At 44.0% G+C, this 22,125-nt stretch overlaps 1 protein-coding gene across 6 annotated transcripts in view; it reads left to right on the top strand.

Moving 5' to 3' along the window:
- BRCA1 (BRCA1 DNA repair associated) overlaps nucleotides 1-22,125 on the top strand; it is a 477,104-nt gene that overhangs the window by 161,007 nt on the left and 293,972 nt on the right. For 5 of the 6 annotated variants that reach the window (XM_069237766.1, XM_069237761.1, XM_069237762.1 and 2 more), the window contains exons 6-7: nucleotides 10,998-11,152; nucleotides 14,690-14,801. In XM_069237766.1, the coding sequence (XP_069093867.1) occupies nucleotides 10,998-11,152; nucleotides 14,690-14,801 (267 nt within the window). The remainder of the gene's footprint in view (nucleotides 1-10,997; nucleotides 11,153-14,689; nucleotides 14,802-22,125) is intronic. The other variant, XM_069237765.1, reaches the window with a different exon arrangement.

Raw genomic sequence — 22,125 nt, 5'->3', positions numbered from 1 at the left:
TGGACCTTGTGCTAGTCACACCACCAGCGTCAACTATCTCCACTTTGCAAGGCCAGAGTAATGCTTTTAGGTCATTAACAGCGCATTGTTAAAGATTCCACATTACTACAGACATGAAAGTGGGGTTACTGGAGAGGATAATTTGAGATTACTACTACACATGAACCAAACTATGTAGTCTGGTGCATTCTAAATTTGCTGCACAATATGTTTGATTCACTTTCTTTTTTGTGGATGCAATACTGTAATTTAAATTAATGAACCATACATAGTTTCCATCATGTATGTAAGATCTTTTTATTAGTAACACCTCATTTAAAGTTTAGGGTAAAAATACCTGTAGTGTGCTGTCAGGGGAAGTGCAGCTCCCCAGTGAAGCCCTGCATCTTTAGTAAGGTGTGCAACATTAATAAATGCAACCAGTACTCTATATTAATTAAATATGTTTATAGTATGTGATCGGGCGAACCCGATCACGGTGACAGCAGACGGAGGAAATGTCGTGTCGGGCGAACCCGATACGTCATTTCCGCGTCCCCATGTAACCATGGGGACGCGCAACTCGCCACAGCTGCGTTTCCCCGTTTCCGGGGAAACGCTCGTACACAAAACGGCCGCGGATCGGCCACAGGAGAGGACCAACGACGAAGAGCGGGACGGCGGCAGTAAGAGGAGGACGGAGACCAGTGAGGACGCGCAGGATCCGAACACCAAGCCTAAGGAGCCGAAGATTCCCCAAGAGGAGGACAACCAGACGAAGGAGCCGAAGATTCCCCAAGAGGAGGACAACCAGACGAAGGAGCCTAGCCACGACCCTGGAGGGTCGTGGCTCACCAAGGTACGGTCCCTCCTAGGGGCAAGGGGCAGGAACCCTAAAACTTCGCTAGGAAAAGGGAGTGGGGAGGGATAACAGGGGTAAGAGGGGAGAGGGAGAAAGAAAAGGGCACAGTCTAATTAAAACAAACAAAAACCTCTCGGGTGCACCTTATGACTTTTCTGAAACACAGAAGGAATTATGCTTTAGCACACTTCCCGGGTGAATGCACTTTGCCTTCTATTCCCCTACTTATCCACTCCCCCTTTGCTCTCCACTAGTAAGAGCCCCAGTACATACCTCTATACTTACCCAAGTCTTCTTTTGTTTTCTTGTCGGTACCTCCCTGGACCCTTGCCAAACCACTCGAGAAACCTGACAAAGGAAGAAAAGAGAGAGAAAGAAGACCAAGTTAAAGAAGAGACTTGTTTACTGGGCCCTGCCACATTTAATGATATAAACTTGAATTAACAAACCTTAACGTCTTTACAATAAATCTTTACTTACCAGAATATCGGATTTCTGTCTGGTGTATACTGTTCAACCTGCCACAGTGGTGTCAGAAGTGGGATTAGGGTATCCCGGCGGCTGAGGAACGGTATAACCATGAGTGAACATCCGAGCCTTGAGGACATGATAAAACAACTGGCGGAAGGCCAGCGACATTTACAGCTGGTCTGGGAGGCTCACCAGCGTGAGGCCAAAGAAGATAGGGAAGCATTACAGTCCGCTCTAAAGAGCCAAGCCACTATATTAGCAAATAATCAGCTGGTTCACGAGACGGCCATGAAAAAGTTAACTGAGACCATAGCTGCTAGTAAAGTGCACCCTAATGTCCCCAGTTCGGTTCTTCAACGGTATCAGGAAGGGGAAGATCCTGATTCGTTCTTTACGAACTTTGAGCGGGTCGCCTCTTCGGCTCAGTGGCCCGAAGACCGATGGGGACAATATATCGCACCCTTACTCACCGGGCTTATCCAGGCAGCCTATCAGGCGGCCAACCCTGATGGAACTACACCTTATAAAGACATTAAAAAGAGCATTTTGGAACGGATTGGTCACGACACTGAATATTACCGAGTACGATTCCGTAAGGTTAGATGGAGTCAAAATGAGGACCCTCGAACCTTTTACTTTAGGGTTAAGGATTTGGCCCTCAAATGGCTAGGTCCTATAGGCAATAGTCGAGAGGATGTTATTAAAACGGTTATCCTCGAACAATATTTGGACTCACTACCCACCGGTACAAAAAGCTGGATACGACAACATCCTAACGTGGATACAGACATGGCTATAGATTTGGCCTGTGCATATCACAGGTCCACGGACGTAAGATCAACTTCACCGCGGCCTAATCCCAAAACCCTTCCCCCTCTAACACGGCCCCTCCAGAGATACCCCGTAGAAGACCCTATGTCACGTAAACAAGGGGAGACCCATGCGATGTCCGGACCACAGTGTTTTAACTGTGGAGAATGGGGACATATTGCTCGCCTATGTCCCAGGAAAACAGAGGGGACGGAACCTATGGAAATAGGAGTCACCCGACGCCGAGTCTTATGGACAGGAACAGGGGATAGCAAGTTTAAACAGACACTCCGAATTAATGGGCATCTCCTCTCAGCCCTTATAGACTCAGGTTGTACACAGTCCGTAATACGACAAGATTTAATAGATCCAGTAGATGAAAACACCTGCCAAAGAGTAACAATTTGCTGTATACACGGTGATAAGGCCCAATATCCTCTCTCCACAGTACAACTGGAATGGGGAAATCACAGAGACTTTCTTCCCATGGGGGTCATGGAACAACTAATAGAGGAATGTATTGTGGGAACAGATTACGTCTATTTCCAACAATTACTAAATAGTACCCACATGGAGAACTTCGAATGGTGGGCAGAGGCTCCTTTCCCTAATAGCGAAATTGACTGTCCCCCATATCGTAGAAAACTATCTCGCCGGGAAAAGAGGGAAGGCAAGGCCCAGTTTCGAGAAACAAATAACCAATCTCCAACCATACGAGTTATAGCGGAGAATCACAGGGACAACATCAGTTTCCGACAGCATCAGAGGGAGGACCCTACTCTCACTCATGCTTGGGGAACAGCAAAAACAGAAGAAACTGACGAGGTGGGTCCCTATTTTTTTGTACAATGCAATCTTTTGTATAGGGTGACCACTACCAGGGAAGGGGAACGAAAATTCCAATTAGTAGTCCCCGAGACATATAGAGACCAAGTAGTTTTTCTAGCCCACAATCAACCGGGTGGGGGCCATTTTGGCAGAGACAAAACGGAAGAATATCTCCTCCGACGATTCTACTGGCCAGGGGTGTTCGCGCACATTTGAAAATATTGCTCACAATGTACTAGGTGTCAGCTCACCGAACCATGCCGACCCCGGAAAGCACCTCTCTTACCTCTTCCTATCATTGATATTCCATTTAGTAGGGTGGGAATGGATTTAATTGGACCCCTACTTCCTTCAACTAAGGGACATACATATATACTAGTGATAGTAGACTACGCCACCCGGTATCCCGAAGCCATACCTCTTTCCAGTATGACGACGAAAACGGTAGCACAGGCAATGATAACAGTATTCACGCGGACCGGGTTTCCCCGAGAAATTCTTACGGACCAGGGTACACCCTTCATGTCCAACCTTATGAAGCAAATCTGTAAAACACTGGGCATTACTCAGATTAAAACTTCAGTGTACCATCCACAGACAGACGGACTGGTAGAACGATACAATAGGACTATAAAAACTCTCTTAAAGAAAATAGTAGATGAGACTGGGAGAGATTGGGATCAGAAACTGCCCTTAGTGTTGTACGCTATTCGCACCCACGAACAGTCCTCTACAGGGCATAGTCCATTTGAGCTGGTCTTCGGAAGACAACCTCGCTCCCTCTTAGATATGGCAGTCGAAACCTGGGAGGAGGAAGAGGAAGAGGAGGGGAGACCCGTGTTAGAATATGTACAGAAATTGAAATCACATTTACAGGACTTATGGGAGAATGTAAGACAACATATGGAAAAGGCCCAAGAAGCGCAGAAACGCTATTATGACAAGGGTAGTAAACTACGTACGTTCCTTCCCAATGACCAGGTATTGATTATGAGACCCACATCTGATCAAAAATTGCTAGCTAGATGGCAAGGGCCATATAGGATTGTTAGAGCAATCTCCCCTGTCACCTATCTCATCGAGCTAAGCGTCAATCCCCATAAGACACAAATGTATCATGTGAATCTTCTCAAGAAATGGGAAGAGGAACCAGAAGTCAGTGAGAGAGTAGCAGCGAGTTGTCTTGTATCCCCCGTTAAGGAAGTAGGAATAGAGTTGTTTCCCTCGGGGAGTTCCCAGGAGGTAAACTTGCCCATTATCAACATCTTGTTGACAAAAGCCCAGAAGGATCAATTAGCTGACTTGTTAGCGCAACACTCAGGTGTATTCTCTGATACACCAGGCAGAACATCCCTCATCCAGCACAAAATAAGAACAGCCCCAGGGCAGATTATTCGATTACGGCCCTATCGTATTCCCGAGGCTAGGAAACATACCATCGAAACCGAAATAGAAAAAATGATACACATGGGAGTTATTGAGCCTTCGGTCAGCCCATGGTGCTCACCTGTAGTTCTGGTTCCCAAACCTGACGGAACAGTTCGTTTTTGTATTGACTTCCGCCAACTCAATGCCATCTCTGAATTTGACTCATATCCTATTCCCCGGGTGGATGATGTTCTCGAGAAGCTAGGAACAGCTAAATACATGTCCACTTTAGACCTCACTAAAGGATACTGGCAAATACCCCTTTTCCCCGAAGATAAAGAAAAAACAGCCTTCTCGACTCAATCTGGATTATATCAATTCACCGTGTTACCTTTTGGTCTCCATGGGGCGCCGGCAACCTTTCAAAGGTTGATGGATAGATTGTTGAAACCCTTTCATTCATTCTCTGCCGCTTATCTTGATGACGTTGTTATCTTTAGCAATACGTGGCTTGACCATCTGTACCATCTGCACCAAATTTTAAATACTCTCACAGACGCCGGGTTGACTGCTAATCCCAAGAAATGTGTTTTGGGGAAGACTGACATCTCGTATCTCGGCTATAAGATAGGCAGTGGTATGCTAAAGCCTCAAATGTCTAAAGTAGAAGCTATTCAAAATGCCCCAACCCCTAAGACAAAAAGAGATTTGCGTTCCTTCCTTGGGCTCGTGGGTTACTATCGTAGGTTTATCCCGGGGTATTCCACGGTGGCGGCGCCACTGACTGATCTTTTGTCAAATAAACACCCCAACAAATTGGTCCCTTTTTCAGACACTCAGAGACACAGTTTTGCACAGTTAAAATCTGCCCTTACCTCAGAACCGGTTTTACAGTGTCCGGATTTCTCCCGACCTTTTCATGTGTACACAGATGCTTCGAATGTGGGCATTGGGGCAGTGCTCGCTCAACCGGAGGTGGGTGGTGGAGATCGCCCGATTGTCTTTATTAGCCGGAAGTTGTTTCCCAGAGAATGCCATTAACCCACGATTGAGAAGGAGTGTTTGGCCATTAAATGGGCTGTGGAGACTTTGCAGTATTATCTTCTGGGTCGACCGTTTGTACTGTATACTGATCATGCTCCGCTTACCTGGCTTGCTGCCCATAAGGATTCCAACTCTAGAATTCTCCGATGGTTTCTTGAGCTTCAGCCTTTTTCCTTTCAGGTTTGTCATGTTCCTGGTACACAACAAGGTCCTGCGGATTACCTCTCCCGGTTTCCTTGCCCTACTCCGGTCCTCGACCAGGACCGTTCTTGGGAAGGGGTATGTGATCGGGCGAACCCGATCACGGTGACAGCAGACGGAGGAAATGACGTGTCGGGCGAACCCGATACGTCATTTCCGCATCCCCATGTAATCATGGGGACGCGCAACTCGCCACAGCTGTGTTTCCCCGTTTCCGGGGAAACGCTCGTACACAAAACGGCCGCGGATCGGCCACAGGAGAGGACCAACGACGAAGAGCGGGACGGCGGCAGTAAGAGGAGGACGGAGACCAGTGAGGACGCGCAGGATCCGAACACCAAGCCTACGGAGCCGAAGATTCCCCAAGAGGAGGACAACCAGACGAAGGAGCCGAAGATTCCCCAAGAGGAGGACAACCAGACGAAGGAGCCTAGCCACGACCCTGGAGGGTCGTGGGTCACCAAGGTACGGTCCCTCCTAGGGGCAAGGGGCAGGAACCCTAAAACTTCGCTAGGAAAAGGGAGTGGGGAGGGATAACAGGGGTAAGAGGGGAGAGGGAGAAAGAAAAGGGCACAGTCTAATTAAAACAAACAAAAACCTCTCGGGTGCACCTTATGACTTTTCTGAAACACAGAAGGAATTATGCTTTAGCACACTTCCCGGGTGAATGCACTTTGCCTTCTATTCCCCTACTTATCCACTCCCCCTTTGCTCTCCACTAGTAAGAGCCCCAGTACATACCTCTATACTTACCCAAGTCTTCTTTTGTTTTCTTGTCGGTACCTCCCTGGACCCTTGCCAAACCACTCGAGAAACCTGACAAAGGAAGAAAAGAGAGAGAAAGAAGACCAAGTTAAAGAAGAGACTTGTTTACTGGGCCCTGCCACATTTAATGATATAAACTTGAATTAACAAACCTTAACGTCTTTACAATAAATCTTTACTTACCAGAATATCGGATTTCTGTCTGGTGTATACTGTTCAGCCTGCCACATAGTACTTGCGTCCTTAGTCTTGCAGCTTCTTAGCACTGTTGTAAATAGGGCCTAAGGCCTTTGTACACTTATAGAAAGTAAGCTCCCTGGCTCGCCCTGATAAAATTCATCCAGTCTCCCATTATGGAGGCTATGCTTCCCCCTCGGATATATACACTCTGTTGTGCATGTGTGCTGTATGTCCCACAAGTATTGTGTGGCTGGGGGAGCATGTGCAGAGGAATGATACAATACGGAGTACAGTGAACGTTGTATAGAATTGTGGTTCTTGGTCAGATTGTCCTTGTCCAGTGTAGATGTGAAAACCTACATTCTGCAGTCCTTGTGGACGGAAGCTTGATAAACTGGTTGTTTGCTTCCATAACCTATGATTTTGTGCAGTTTGTATAATGGGAGCGTGGCCAAAGGCGGTGGAGCTCTTTAAAAAACAAAAGCACAGGAGTAACTACAAGTTAGGGCAAACATATATATATATTAAGGAAACAATGTTAGTAGTTCAAAAGGTATCCATTAGTGATGTGTCCATTTTCTCGACCCCATATGTCTGGAAGTCACAAGACTTGAACAACAGAGAAATCTATAGCTGAGAAGTGGATTAGAAAGCAGTAGGTGGATATATTTGTGTAGAAATTGAGTGTGGTCTGATAGAAGCAGCAGTAAGAAGAGAAGATGTGTTGAGAAGGATGTAAGTGTATTGAGGGGCAGTGAAGGTCTAGACTGAAGGAGGAAGGAGCCAGGGAACAAGGCTGAGAAATCTGGTCATCAGAACAGCAGGCGTTATGTCAGTTTGATGATGCCTAGTGAAGAGTTTTAAGTTGCTTTTGCCTGTAGCTAGGCAAGAGGTGGTACGCAGAGGTAGGAAGTGGAAGCTAGTTCCAGTCTTATTGCACTGCCAGAGAGAAATTGAGAAAAAGTCTATTTTTTATCTGGAAGATGAGCATCTGAACTGTGCAGCAGTTGTTGGCTACCAGAGAGTTGCAACTTTTCTGGCAGGTAGGTGGGGTTTGCTGTGCGAAAGACATTCTGTGTGATATGGGCTATCAATTGATAGCCGCTGGAGCGCCAGGAGAGCGATAGATACAGTCTGGTTGTTTTCACCCAGAGACTAATCAAGCGGCAGCACAGATATGAGGGGTACTAGATGAGTTGTGGGTAATCCTGTAAGGAGTCAGTTGTAGTACTCAAATCTAAAGAGCTTTGGTGACAAAACTTCTTGTTCGAGGATAAACTGTCAGATACCCCAAAGCAGTCTGAGTTGAAATTGAGCGCTCCAATGAGATGGCGTCGATTTGGCACTGGTGGTTATGTATGGAGTCAAACACGACCCCCAACAATGTGGCTTTATCAGCAATTGTAGGTTGACAGTTTAAGATGTTGAGTGAGTCAAGTAAGTCTGTTTTTTAGCTGTTGTTTCCAGTGGGATCTGCATATCCATTTTATACAGTCTCCAATGTTTTGTAAAGTAGAGAAATGTCTGTAGGAGAGGAATTCTTGAGCTATAGCCCGTAATGGGCCATTATAGACACTGAAGTGAATCCGGGACAAAATGGAATTTTGGAGGACACTGTTGTAAACTAAGTTGGAGATGAGAGTCCCAATGTTAACTATTTGACACCAGTACAAGTAAGAGGTGAACAATGTAAGTACAACACCCTAGGTGTCCATTCTGTTTTTGAGGATGTTAACCAGAAAGAAATGATTGGCAATCTCAATTTGACCGAGAGGTCAAGTAGTCTGCAGTATTAGGAGGGACGCATTTCCTGCATCGAGGAATGGTAAAGCATCATCGACATATTAGGAGTGGGCAGTCTTGTGCTGCAATCCTGACTAAAACCAGAAACAAATATTAACAAGGTTGGGTGAAACTCTTCTGTAATGACGTTCGGTATTGCATTATTGAAATGGTTGCAGTTTTCCCAATGATAGTGGTATTAAGAAGATCCATACAGAGACTTCATAATAATGCAGTTGCGGCTGGTGAAAGTGTTAGGATGTAAAAGTTGCTACTGACTTTCGCGGTACAAGCAAGAGAATCCCATGAGCCAGGCAGACGCAAGGACCTTTTCCCACTGAGAAACAGTTGAAAAGTACAGGGCAAAATGGTGCTGAGGCCCATCAGATTAGCTTGCGCAGTCAGAAGCTGCCATCAGCAATCCACTAGAGCCACCTTTTTGTATGTGGCCGCTCCTGATCTTTCTGCTCTCTCGGTGAAATGCCTGTCGAGATCTGGAGCACCACCAATGGACTCAGACTGTAGAGTCTGCTGGGTAAAAATCAGGATAGGCTAGAAAAATCTAACTGAGCTTGGTTGCACATTTTAACTTACTCGCAAGAACTTTTGATCCATTCATTAGAACGCGTATGGCGAGGACTTGTCTTTGCTGATGCCTTATGTGTCATCCTGCATGTGTATTCCTTAACAAACTACAAAGAGACCAAATGAATTTTTCTCTGGGCCATTTTAGGCAGCATTGAGAATTCAAGGTACTGATGATAGGCCATGTATACCTTTGGGGAGTAGCCTAGTTTATCTGAGCTGAATTCCATCACATGCTCTGCTCCAGTGAATTCAGATGAAGAAACTGAACACAGGAGCAGGCTCTCTAGTGGCAAAGGACCCAATACTCTGGAATACCTAACCAGAAACTTTGCATATAGCACCGCACCTCTAGAAGTTTAGGAAGCGTTGATGTCCTCAGGGCACAGTTAGATTGCTGATCACTACTCTTGCATCTTCTAGTTCAGACTGATAGGTTTCATGCCAGTTGTTGCATGTCGGTTGGTTCACGCAGGACACAGAGTATTAGTTATCACTACTGTTGCATCTTCTAGTGCCAATAACATGACATTAGCAGCTGATCCAGATCAGACTATGAATTTGTAGTACAACAAATAAGAGAACACAGTGGAAGAAAAGAAACACCAGATGTGTAAATGTACAAGTCTACCTCTACAAGCTGTATTTATCCTTCTGACAAAAGCAACAGATGTTTTGGAGAAGCAAATTTTGTTCATAAGAAGACCAGACAAGATTGGGCCTGTAGTGATAATCTGGGAGCACACACTGACAGATAAGGGGTATGCTCTTCTGTATACTATTTTGATTGGTGTTGAGATGTTTTGCGTTGACAGAAACCATAAAAACAAATTGATCATCTAGGTGGAATGTGTAGCGAGCTACATAAACGCAGGGTCCCCTCAGCTCCCCTGTTAAGGGTGTTGTTTGGGTCTGGGAGGTAACACAAACCGGGGTACACGTGACCTATGCAGTGAAGGTCTTCTGCTCGATGAAGAGCGGGAGGCCTTTGCAAGCATTTCCCTTAGAGGCCTTTACAAGCATTTCCCATAGCTCCCCAGGTCTTTATTCTGTCTTTTTTTTTTCTTTTTCAAAACGTAATTTGGTGTTGCTGTGTCCTGTGCCACGCCACCTAAGTATTGGGTACATTCAGGACAATTCACAGGAATGCCCTTAAATAGGCAACGACGCTTATTTTATTAAATGTAAGACATTGCTTGTTAAAATAAACATTTTTGAAATCTCGCTCAGAGTTGAGTTACATTTTGAAATTAAGGGAGCTACATTGACTGTGAACTGGGATTATAGTAAACTTGTCCCGAAAAGGTGATGTTGCTTATTCTGCAAATTCAGAAGAGACTGCTTGAAGGTTCTTCTGACCCTTGATAAGTTACTATGATCACAGTGACTTGGGTCACTCCTTGGTTAACTGTAGTGACGTGTGTCTTAAACTTATGACGCACTCGCTTATGACGGGCCCAAAGGGCCCCTGAGGCCCGTGCGGCAGACATTTCAATGCTGAGTCGAGGTAGGTAGCTGAAGTACAGTTTGTTCAGTGGCCACTGTGCTGTGGTAGACACTGAGGTTACAGTGCCTCCTTCCTTCTCACTTACGCCATTTTTTCCTAAGTACAAATAGTTGTTTGTGTGAAACAAGCGACAGTCTATATTGAATTCCGATGCTTTGTCTTGAGAGCTGCGGTGCGGTAATTCCTCAGCCCACTCGGTGTTAAGGTCACGTGAACACGGAAGTGCGGTGTAGCTGCTCCTTCAGGCCGGGTTGGTGCTGCATTGAGGCCGATGTAGGACGTTGCCTTACAGCACCACCGCAAGAGACCATACGAGAGTGCCACACTGCAACAAATGGGTTTACAGATGTCCTCGTTACTACAAGATGGCAAGGGCCAAACTATAAGACGAATCGTCCTATGGTATGTAGTAGATGTAGGAGAACCAAACATGGTGACCATAGGGAACTGGCCTAGTGTTGACCGGTCGCTGCAGGTGGACTGGTTGATACACGGAACACACGTGAACCACCCCTGCACCAGAGCTAACTTCTCCCTGCCCAGTATTAAATCCCACTAATTTACTAATACAGTTTGCATTCTGTTTTTTTTTCTTCTATTTTTTTGTTGCTTTAGTTTCTCCCAGTCCGGACAGGAGCAACAAGGCGATCAAGGCGTGTCCCATTGAAACACCGGAGAAAGATATGGGAGTTCTTGTCCACAGCACAGGCTACAGGAGCAGGAGAAAGAGAGTCTACAGCGATGGACAGGAAAACAGTGACGTCACGCAGGTAAACCTCTCGTCTGCACACAGGCTAAGGAAATATCTAATGCGTCCGTTTGCCCTGTGGCCCCCTCACATGGTTTTTATCTTCCAAATCCTTATTTCTCACTTTTTTCATTCATCCATTTAATCTATAGCATGCTCCAAGCAAAGTATAAGAATGCATTTATTTGGAATTTCTACAGTGTTTTTAACAAACGACCGCTACAGTAATTAAGTCAATGATAGAGTATTTTAGGACACGATAACGGACATCAAACTAAAGAACCAAAGACCAATAAACCCAGAAAGCCTGGATTTAAAGTAGATCGAAAATTGACGTTTTAAGAGTAAACACTGACTACAACCATTGCCCAGCAGAGGGCACTGCTGCTCTGCGGCTTGTTAAGAGTGGTTCAGCGCTTGACTGGCGCGCAAGTCTGCTGCTGCTGTACGGGAACGGTATCCTGACCCCTTGTATTGTTAGCGGGTGGTTTACAGAGAGCACGCTGCTGCCGCCGTCCGCCCGTGGCTGGCATCTGCCACTTACACTGCTGGCTGTGAATCTTCGACATCAATGCTCTAAACCCCCTTCACCACATTCTGTGCCCGGCGAGAAATCGCTGTATTTTATTGTGCCACACTTCACAACCCTTCAAAAAGTGCGAGTACTTAGAAACTGTGACAAAGTCAGTATGAGGCGCTACAAGAAACATCAGGGCATTCATATTTATTATATGTTAGCCAGAAATAGTACGGTTGTTCGAAATTGAAGCGGTTTGATTCTTAAGGTTTCACGTTTTTTGAACTGTACATAGAGCCCAATTTTTCATATGAAAACAAAATGTTGAAATCTTTACCTGTGGTCAGACTCTAATGACGTTCACAAGCTTCCTAAAGTGCAACATTGTCACCTACACACACATTTTTGTTTGCAGAGGTCTAATGTAGAGCGCCCGCAGGGAACACTTACAGAGGATGTTTGTAGGACATTACAGAATCTGTATGGATTTTTCCCGAGCTAGGGAACTCGATCTTCAGCCCCAGATAAGTCCCGTTAGCTCATTAATCACAATTATTGGACTTGTTAATCCTTACGCGACTGAATTTAGTGCCCGTGCTAATTGTTGTTGTGGTACTCTCTCAAAGAAAAGGTTGAGGAGTCGTGTAAGTGGAGCTGTGAGTTTGAAGGATGCTCTAGTCTCCTTTAGAACCAATATCTTGTCCGACCTGCAAAGATGGATCTCTTTGGAAGCAATGTGGTCCCACAGTTGCCAACAGACCAAACATATATCCCTCAGTAGCCGGCGTAGGTGCATTCACTATACATCTTTACACCAAATATAATATGCTCTGGCTGGGCCGAAGGCTATGGGCTTGGATGTCGATGCCTTTTGCCCCTTCAGATTTTATTTATATGGCAGATTTCTGACTTTTGGCTTGAAATCTTTCAGGACTTATATAAAATGATTTCTACGCAGATAGAAATGTCTCTGGTTTTAGTTCTCTTTGGGCATGTGAAAAATATTCTGAAATTGGAAGGGCGATTTGTGGCCTTGGCTTGTACAATTTCCATTTGATGGACTACTGGGCCCTGCCCTTAATGTCTGAATGGTTGGTGGGTGTGATGTACTGTAAAACATGCCATAAAAATCTATGCAGAGGTGCTACCTATAACCATACATGTGACCCAGTCTTCCTTTCACACACACCAGCATATGCTGGAAAAGTTGTCTCGCGTCTATCTATGCAATGCAAGTGGGTCTGAAGTAAACACAGGAAGTCGGAAGTCATGCCACCCAACATCCCAAACCCTTCATCAGTCAAGCTGGATGGTGTTGAGGGTTCATTTTAGCACCTTACCTGGGCACACTTATTTTAGCTTAGGCCTTCGGCCTGCGCCCTTTTACCTAGTTACGTGCTTCACTTCATTTGTTAATTTTAATTCATTTTAGCATGGCTTACCTTTATTGAGGATGTTTTATTTTTCTTATCAGTTGCTGTTCTGCAAAAGTGTTGTTGTTAGTTCTTTTTACACAACATCTCACCCTGTACGTCTGCTTAAGGCTGTATATGATAGTTTATCTAATATTGCTGTCACAAGAGTGCGGAACTAACCTTCGACACTTAGACATACTACTACGTCAGGCCTGTTCTCAGAACACAACACATTTTGTTATAAAAACATTGCGCAGGCCAAAAAAGGCTAGATAGGTAATTCTAGCTAGAGGAGCCATCCTATGCTGCATGCCACTTCATTGCAACTTTGCTGACCTCAGACCTGTGTCTACAGCTAACCAAGAAGACAACGGGTAGATCTCTGTCTTCAGGTAAGGGGCGGGTGTTCGTTCCCTGGACTAGTACGGGCAGAAAGGGACTATCACTGCTATGCGCCTGTGTAGATGCTAGACGTGTAGATAGGAATCCTTTGCTCATGTTTATTCCAGTATGCCTGGATTGTTTATCTACCTTTCCCTTATGGTAACAATTCTAACTGTACTATGTTTCATCCTCCTAAAATCGCAGCTCATAATTGTTTATCATAGATTACAGTCTTTTCAATAAATACATTGAAAACTGTAGCAGCCAATAATTACTAATCTTCGTTTCAGGCTTCTGCATCTCTTTGGATATAATCAAGGAGCATGCAGGGCGCATGATGTGTAGCCTTCAATTGTTAAATTTACAAAAATGTACATATTGTAACACTGGAACATTTGACAGTAATGCCAGCTGGGTTCACTGCATTTTCGTAGTGTTTGGCATAACGCTAAAGGCTTTGCATTAGAATCATGTATATAAGTTTGAGCAACCTATTTACATGGATACAAGTATGTCTTAGTGGCAGACAATCCTTTTTCACAGATCTATACTATGGTATTTTAAAGTCCCCGCTAAATGGTTTGTGCTGCAAGTGGTTGGTGTTACTTGTCAAGTGGACAAAATAAACATGAAACCTTGTTGTTCTTGACTCCAAACAATGTGTCCTGTCCATTGGATCATAGGAAATCCACACTCTTGCCAACTACTGTGCTCTTCTGTCTAATCTCCAGATCTGATTCCCACAAATAATGAGAGAGCTTCCTGTTCTGTTGAGTGACTATGAATATCAGGAAGTATACTATGGTGGAGAAGGAAGAGTAATGCAGGTTTCTTTGCTGATAAGTAGGTCAGGGCCATACTTTCGCCTGCACTAATTTAGCCTTTTTATAGAAGAACTTGCAAACTGAAAGAAGCATTTTAGATTTTGACATCCTTCCATGTCTGAGTAGGTGTTTAATACATTTTCATTCTAGTACATTTTCCCATTACTTGTTGTCTGATTAGGAATCAAGGATAGTTTTGGGTGGATGTAGCTTGTACAAAAGCATATTGCGTACAACAAGACCACATTTCAGCATTACATGGTGCAGTTGTTTGTAGCACATCATCCAGTTGGAGTGGACAGAGCTACCTAATATGAGAAATGCATCTTTTGTATAGTAGATGATGCAATTGGTGACATTTCTTGTTATATATTAAAGTAATCAATTCCTGGTTTTATAATATGGTTTTTAATTCCTAGCAGGAAATCAACTCAAAAGTGAATCTCAAAATGGACGTGTTTCAAGAAAGTCCCCTGAGGAGGAGCAAAAGACAGAAACTTTCATCCGAGAAACATGTGCAAATGAAATTTGGTAAGGGTGAAATTAGTTTGTATTTGCTCTAGATACTTGAAAGAAGCAATCAAGGCGGTCTGGTAGTGTAACAAGAAGTGAGGTTAGTTAGCTGATGGTGTAAGTAGTGGCAGCAAAGTTGGGTGGTGGTGTCACCTGCAGGAATTGCATAGTTGGTGGTGTTAACACTTGAAGCCAGTTCTGGTGCCTTAGTGGACTTAATGGACTAATGCGTCCACTTAACAAATACACGTTATGTTAACACTAGTGAGATTTTAGCCTGTAATCTTTCTTAAAAAACTCAGTATGCACTTAATTTTGGTATATTGTAATATTTGCCTTGGATTTTTGAACAGTTTTACTTTAGTAGTTTTTTTGTTTTTTTTGGAGTCATGATTAACACACATGAGGCCTAGTGGATATCAATGCACTTTACATAGAAATAAGACATTGGGGCAGAGGATAACATCAACTGGCATAGAGGTTGCAGTAAGAAATGTACAATCTAAAGTGATTTTAAGACAGAATGTAGATATTAGTTACAGAACTATTCATATAGTCTTAGCACCTATCTCACTAAAATAAGTAGGACTAATAAGGAGCGGAGGAGGCACCTGAGATAGAAACAATGGTTGATTGTGTGCATATTCTGAAATATCTGTTTAACATAATGTGTTCAGGTCAGCAATAGGTGGTTTGGTGTAAATGGAACGGAAAGAGCGCATAACAAACATTTATAGCAGAAACATAAATTGAGTCAAGGAGCACATTGTTTTAAAAATTGTATCCAGATGGAAAGTTTCAGTGCTTTTAAGACACTGAAGACTCGCTGACACTTTTAGCTATGATGACAGATACAGAGATTTGGAGTGTAAGATTTGTGAATAAAGGTATTTGAAAATGTATTTATTTATTTAAGAGGTGTAAGAGAATTGGAGCTTGAGAAAGAACAAACAGTGAAAATTAGCTTATACTACAAAACAAACCCAGTACTCTATTACAAAAGGTAGCCATAATCACAAACTTGTGAAAAATCTGTGTGTGCAAGCCTGAAAAGAAAAGCATGGATGTAGTTCATTGTTTTAAAAGGACGCTGGTCTCTACCTCAGCAATAGCTGTCGTGCTTCATCTTTGAGCCATCTTCTCACTGTTATTTAAATATTTCTATCCATAAAATGCCAAAGTGGAAGATATTGAAATGGAGGCGGTTGTGGTAATGGTTCGAGTACATGGAGGACATCAACACTTTGCATGGGCCGTAGACTCTATCTATCTATCTATCTATCTATCTATCTATCTATCTATCTATCTATCTATCTATCTATCTATCTTTATGTATATATATTATTCTTGGCATATGTGTATACATTTGAAAACAGCAGGAAAATAGTTCTACAATAATGTGTGATTAACATGTTTTGCGTGTACAAGGTGCCTAATAAGTTCTAATGCACCAGGAACTCACTCTCTACTACCTAGGCCGCACTGCCTCTAGTAACTAAGTAAATGGTGCGAAAGCTAGGTGAAGTTGAAAGGAGCTGTGCTAAAAATAAAAAGACCTTGGACAGATAACCTGAGTTTGATTTTTTGATTCAGCAGGAATTGTTTTGTAAAATAGTCTTTAGATTCTGATGATGACCAGAACTGGGCCTGGGTTAATGGGGGGGTGAGGGAAATGTTTACAAAAGTTCAGGAAGCTACCTGAGCTATAGGAAAGGCTCTTTCTTAAGGCATACCCCTTGATTCTTGACACATTAAACATATTTAGAATCCTATTGGTTTAGAAGTGGTGGTAACAGGTACTGCTAATAGATGTTCTATTAAGTATATAATGCTGGATTAGAAACAGCTGGATCAGATAAATAAATCTAATATTTTCCCACTGTGAATTCTATACTAACATGATTTGTACAAGTTATTCTATACATATAATCTCGACTAGTATATAAGGAAATAGACTGCAGTACTATGGTTGCATGTAAACTTACTTTTGAAAAAAGTAATGTTAAGTGTAAAAAACAAAAAACAAAAAAAAAAAACAAAGTTACCTATCGGATTCTTTGGCCTCTACGTTTGCCAGACCAACCATCCTTATTAAATTATCAGTTGTGATGTGTTTTCTAAAATGTTTGCAGCACTTGTTCCCACCTAGGCACTTTGTGATACTCTATTGGGACTTATATGTTGTTATCACATTTCTAATGTGTACTGCTTTAGAGTCCTTTGCGCCTAATCCCCTCAAAACTTTTGTCCCGGTTACAATTGTATCTGCACAGCGGGTGAGTGAACTTCAGGCGCTTTTTGCCCTGCCTCCCTATATCACTTTCTTCCCTGACAAACTGGTGGTAATGACTTGAGTTGCGTTCCTCCCAAAGGTAGAGAAGCATTTTTTTGTTCAACAAGCCATCACTCTTTCAACCTCCTTTGCTTCCTCTCTAAAAAGAGGAAGAGAAGATTAATAGTTTGGACTCCAAGATAGCACTCAGTTTTTACATTGATTTTACCAAAACATTAGGTGGACGATTAGTCCTTTGTGCTGTTCTCTGGGGCAAATTAGGGCAAGGTGGTGAAGGAATTGATCATCTCTCAATTGATAGTCTTCTGCATTAAGTTGTGCTATTCATTGGCTAAGAAGAAGTCTCCAAAAGGCATAGGGGCTCCCTCCAATGAAACTGCTCCCACTACGTTTGCATGTGGAGTGCCTATCTTGGATACCTGTAAGGCAGCTGCATGGACAGCACTGCATCCATTCACGAAAGCACTACTGCCATGATAGTCAAGTCTGTGGAGATGGGCACTGTGCCTATTGGGTCCTGCAGGACTTTTTATTCTGAGCGGTTCGCCAGACCCACCAGCTTGGAAAGTATTGCTTTGGAACTAATCACAAGGTGAGGAATCTGTGATTAGAAATATTTGTCAGAAAAACAAGCTACTTACCTTCAGTAATGCTCTTTCCAGTGGATAATTCATCTAACCGCAGATTCTCTCATAGGCGATTTCCATTTATGGTCATAAGCACTGAATAATCCCGCCCAAGTGTGGGAACTTCAGAGCATTTTTTCACAACATATCTTCTTAAGTGCAGATTTTCTTCTGCAGAGTCACTTATGAGATAAAAATATTATGCAGCCTATAGAAAACAAGCTACAATGGCCCAATTATTCATCTTGTGCTTAAAAAAGGGGCCAGGAGATTATATATGTATGTAATTTCATTTTTTTTTCTTTTTTCTATAAAACAGCATAACTGTCTTCCACAAACCCTTTTTTGATAGACTAGAGAGATGTAGCAAGACAGAGCAGAGTAGCTCATAGGCTGCCATTATATGAGTTAAAATAGAGACTGCGTCTTTAAGAACCCTGTTAGAAAGGGGGTCTTTGGTTGACAGTCAGGTTACCCCCTGTTCAAGCAAGGACCCTCACTCTAGTCAGGGTAAAAGAGAATCACCCTCAGCTAACCCCTGCTTACCCCCTTGGTAGCTTGGCAGAGCAGTAGGCTTAACTTCAGAGTGCTAGGTGTAAAGTATTTGTACCAACACACAGAGTAACTTAAGGAAAACACTACAAAATGACACAACACCAGTTTAGAGAAATAGAAAATATTTATCGAAACAAAACAAGACCAAAACGACAAAAATCCACAATACACAAGTCAAGATATTAATAAAAATGCAAAAAGAGTCTTTAAGCAGTTTTTAACACACACTAGCGCTGTTAGCGTGAAAAAGTACCTTGGGTGTGTAAAAAATAACCCCGCACGGGCAAGTGCACGTCAAAAAGGGCTTGCGATGCGTTGATTCCACTTATGAGCGGGACCTTGCGTCGATTCTCCTTTCGCTGGGTCGGGGCACTTCGTTTCTTCTCTCCACAGGAGAGTGATGAGCGAATCCGGTCTGCACTCTCGGGTCCGGGCAGGCCTTGCGTTGTTTTTCCATGCCAAGCAGTACTTGAGTTGGAAATCCAGCCGCACGATGATCCGAAAACCCCGCAGCGCGGGTTGTGATCTCCCAGCCTCCGTCAGGGATGCTGCGCGTCATTTCTCCTGCTCCGTGCGTCGATTCTTCGGTCACATTTACTGCGAGCGTCGATTCTCAGCTGCAGAGCTGGCGGTGCATCGTTTCTTCAGCTGCAGATCGGAGTCGCGTCAATCTTTTCCCCGCATGGTGCTCTGTGCGTGGATTTCCTTGTCTTTAGGCTGCCAGCTTCTCCTTTCAGGGTCCCAGGAACTGGATGGGCACCACAGGGCAGAGTAGGAGTCTCTCCAGAGACTCCAGGTGCTGGCAGAGAGAGGTCTTTGCTGTCCCGGAGACTTCAAACAACAGGAGGCAAGCTCTAAATCAAGCCCTTGGAGATTTTTCTCAAGATGGAAGGCACACAAAGTCCAGTCTTTGCCCCCTTACTCTGGCAGAAGCAGCAACTGCAGGATAGCTCCACAAAGCACAGTCACAGGCAGAGCAGCTCTTCTTCCCCAGCTCTTCTCCAGGCAGAGGTTCCTCTTGTTTCCAGAAGTTTCTCAAGTCTGTGGTTTTGGGTGTCCTTCTTATACCCAATTTTCCTTTGAAGTAGGCCTACTTCAAAGTAAAGTCTCTTTTGAATGTGAAATCCTGCCTTGCCCAGGCCAGGCCCCAGACGCTCACCAGAGGGTCGGAGACTGCATTGTGTGAGGACAGGCACAGCCCTTTCAGGTGTAAGTGGCCACTCCTCCCCTCCTTCCTTGCACAGATGGCTCATCAGGAAATGCAGACTACATCCCAGCTCCCTTTGTATCACTGTCTAGTGTGAGGTGTAACCAGCCCAACTGTCAAACTGACCCAGACAGGGAATCCACAAACAGGCAGAGTCACAGAAATGGTATAAGCAAGAAAATGCTCACTTTCTAAAAGTGGCATTTTCAAACACACAATCTTAAAATCAACATTACTAAAAGATGTATTTTTAAATTGTGAGCTCAGAGACCCTAAACTGCACATGTCCATCCGCTCCCAAAGGTAATCTACACTTTAATCATCTTTAAAGGTAGCCCCCATGTTAACCTATGAGAGGGACAGGCCTTGCAACAGTGAACAAGCATTTACAATGCAACTGGTCTCGCGTTTGCTCATGTTAGAGCTGATCGCGTTGTAAACTCCTAACCCGACTTTTCACCTATCGGGCAAAAGTGCATTTATGTACATAACCCGAAAAAGTGAAATTAACTATGTAAAGCGCTCAACTTCTGCCAAGCGAGATCGTGCTCGTAAATTGGAGAAAAAAAGAAGTCCACGAGCCCGATGGAAAACAGCGAGCCTCGCATGTTTTCTGGACTTGGTCGCTGCGCTCGAGGAGGGCTAGCCACCGGAAAAGGCATGACGTATGCGTGCCTTCGACTAATGAAAGCAAGCAGATTTTATTAGGCAAGCCCACGAACCAATAAAAACACTGACATGAAGTTGACAGGGCTCCGAGCCCTTTTATAAATACTAAAGCGTCTCGCTGCGATACGCATGCAACGCAGGTTCGACCCTAGAAAGGAATTTAGCAATATTTCACTGTCCGGACATGTCCTACCTTAACCATACACTGCACCCCGCCCTTGGGGCTACCTAGGGCCAACCTTAGGGGTGCCTTACATATAAGAAAAGGGAAGGTTTAGGCCTAACTACACACACACACACAGACACTGCAGTGGCAGGTCTGAGACATGATCACAGAGCTACTTATGTGGGTGGCACAACCAGTGCTGCAGCCCCACTAGTAGCATTTGATTTACAGGTCCTGGCACCTCTAGTGCACCTTACTAGGGACTCACTAGTAAATCAAATATGGATATGGATGGATAAACCAATCAACCATACAATTTACACAGAGAGCATATGCACTTTAGCACTAGTTAGCAGTGGTAAAGTGCTCAGAGTTCAAAAGCCAACAGCAGCAGGTCAGAAAAAATAGGAGGCAGGCGGCAAAAAGATTGGGGATGACCCTGCATAAGCAAAAAAGTCCAACAAACCCAGATAACATCAGTATCCCATCATGCTCAGCAGGTGGAAGTTGCTTCACTTCTTTTTTCCGGCTCCTGCTGACAGTATCCTGGATCGAGTTCATCCAAATTTTGGCTTTTTTCTTCAAAATTCAGTACTGTACTTTAGTGACAACTGGTTTATTTGGCATATTTGGTCCTTACCAATCTTTTTCTGTCTTTTTCTGACAGGAATTACATTTTTTCCTCTTAAAATTCCCTCCCTTTATGTCCATCCTATGGGAGGAAGAAGGCGAAGACAGACCCTCACGAGGTGTGCATCCTCACATTCCTGCATCATGTCAAAACTGCAGGACCTTTTCCAGACATCCCCCGAAGGACAGAGAAATTATAATCTCCACGGATCAGAAGAGAGAAGGAAATAACAGACGCAGTATGAAGGAGGAACCTCAGAGCGAGAAGAAGCTCAGACCTCTACCAGGGTTCTTCCATTTGTCTCTGGTGAGCGTTCCGGACAGAAAATGGTGGGCAAACGACATAGATTCTGATCGATGCGAGGACATCGACGTCAAGGAGAGGTATGGCCCGACCTGTTCACCATCTATCCATAACTCGCCGTTGTGAAAATGTTGCAGTCAAGACATGGGGTGTTGGTGTCGAGAACAACGCTGTCAACGAGCCACCACATTTGCCGTTGAGGTCCAAATCGCCGTCAAGAATCCATTGAAAATCGACATCCATGCAGACGTTGAGGAATTTTTAACTCCAGCCTCTGTCAAGCCAGCACCATTCAGGCTTCAGAAAACTTACTGCTCTCCAGAGCAGGATCCTGTTTTTATACGGATTGACCCATCACTGGCCTCTGTCATTGTAGTGGCAGCCAAAAAACATCATCCCACTACTCCCACTTCCACTGTTCCTCCTGATAAAGAAAGTCATAGGATTGACTCGCAAAGTTTTCAGCACAGCAACAACCACAATGAAAGCGGCAAGCACTACAGCCCTTCTAGGAAGATATGACAGGTCTCTATGGGATTCCATGCAACAATTTATTGGTCATCTCCTGCAAGACAAATGTGAAGATTTCCAGGAGATCCTCAATAAGGGGTTACTTGTCTCCAACCAAATTGTTAGTGCCGCAGCTGATTCTTCTCTCTTTGCAGCACATGAATACTGTCACAGGAATGCTGTCCGTAGGCATTCTTGTCTTCGCCATACCTCACTAAAACCAGAGGCTCAACAGAGAATTTTAAATCCACCATTCTCTGGTACCACCCTATTCAGAAGCCACATCAATAACAAGATGGCAAAGATGAAGACAGAAATGGAGACATTGAAAGCCGTTGGCCTGGAAAGATCCAGAGAACAATAAAGACCTTTCCGTCCCTGG

Source organism: Pleurodeles waltl, chromosome 6 (genome assembly GCF_031143425.1).
Source record: "Pleurodeles waltl isolate 20211129_DDA chromosome 6, aPleWal1.hap1.20221129, whole genome shotgun sequence".
In the NCBI taxonomy this organism is placed as follows: Eukaryota; Metazoa; Chordata; class Amphibia; order Caudata; family Salamandridae; genus Pleurodeles; species Pleurodeles waltl.
This window is presented reverse-complemented; position numbering and strand designations above follow the sequence as displayed.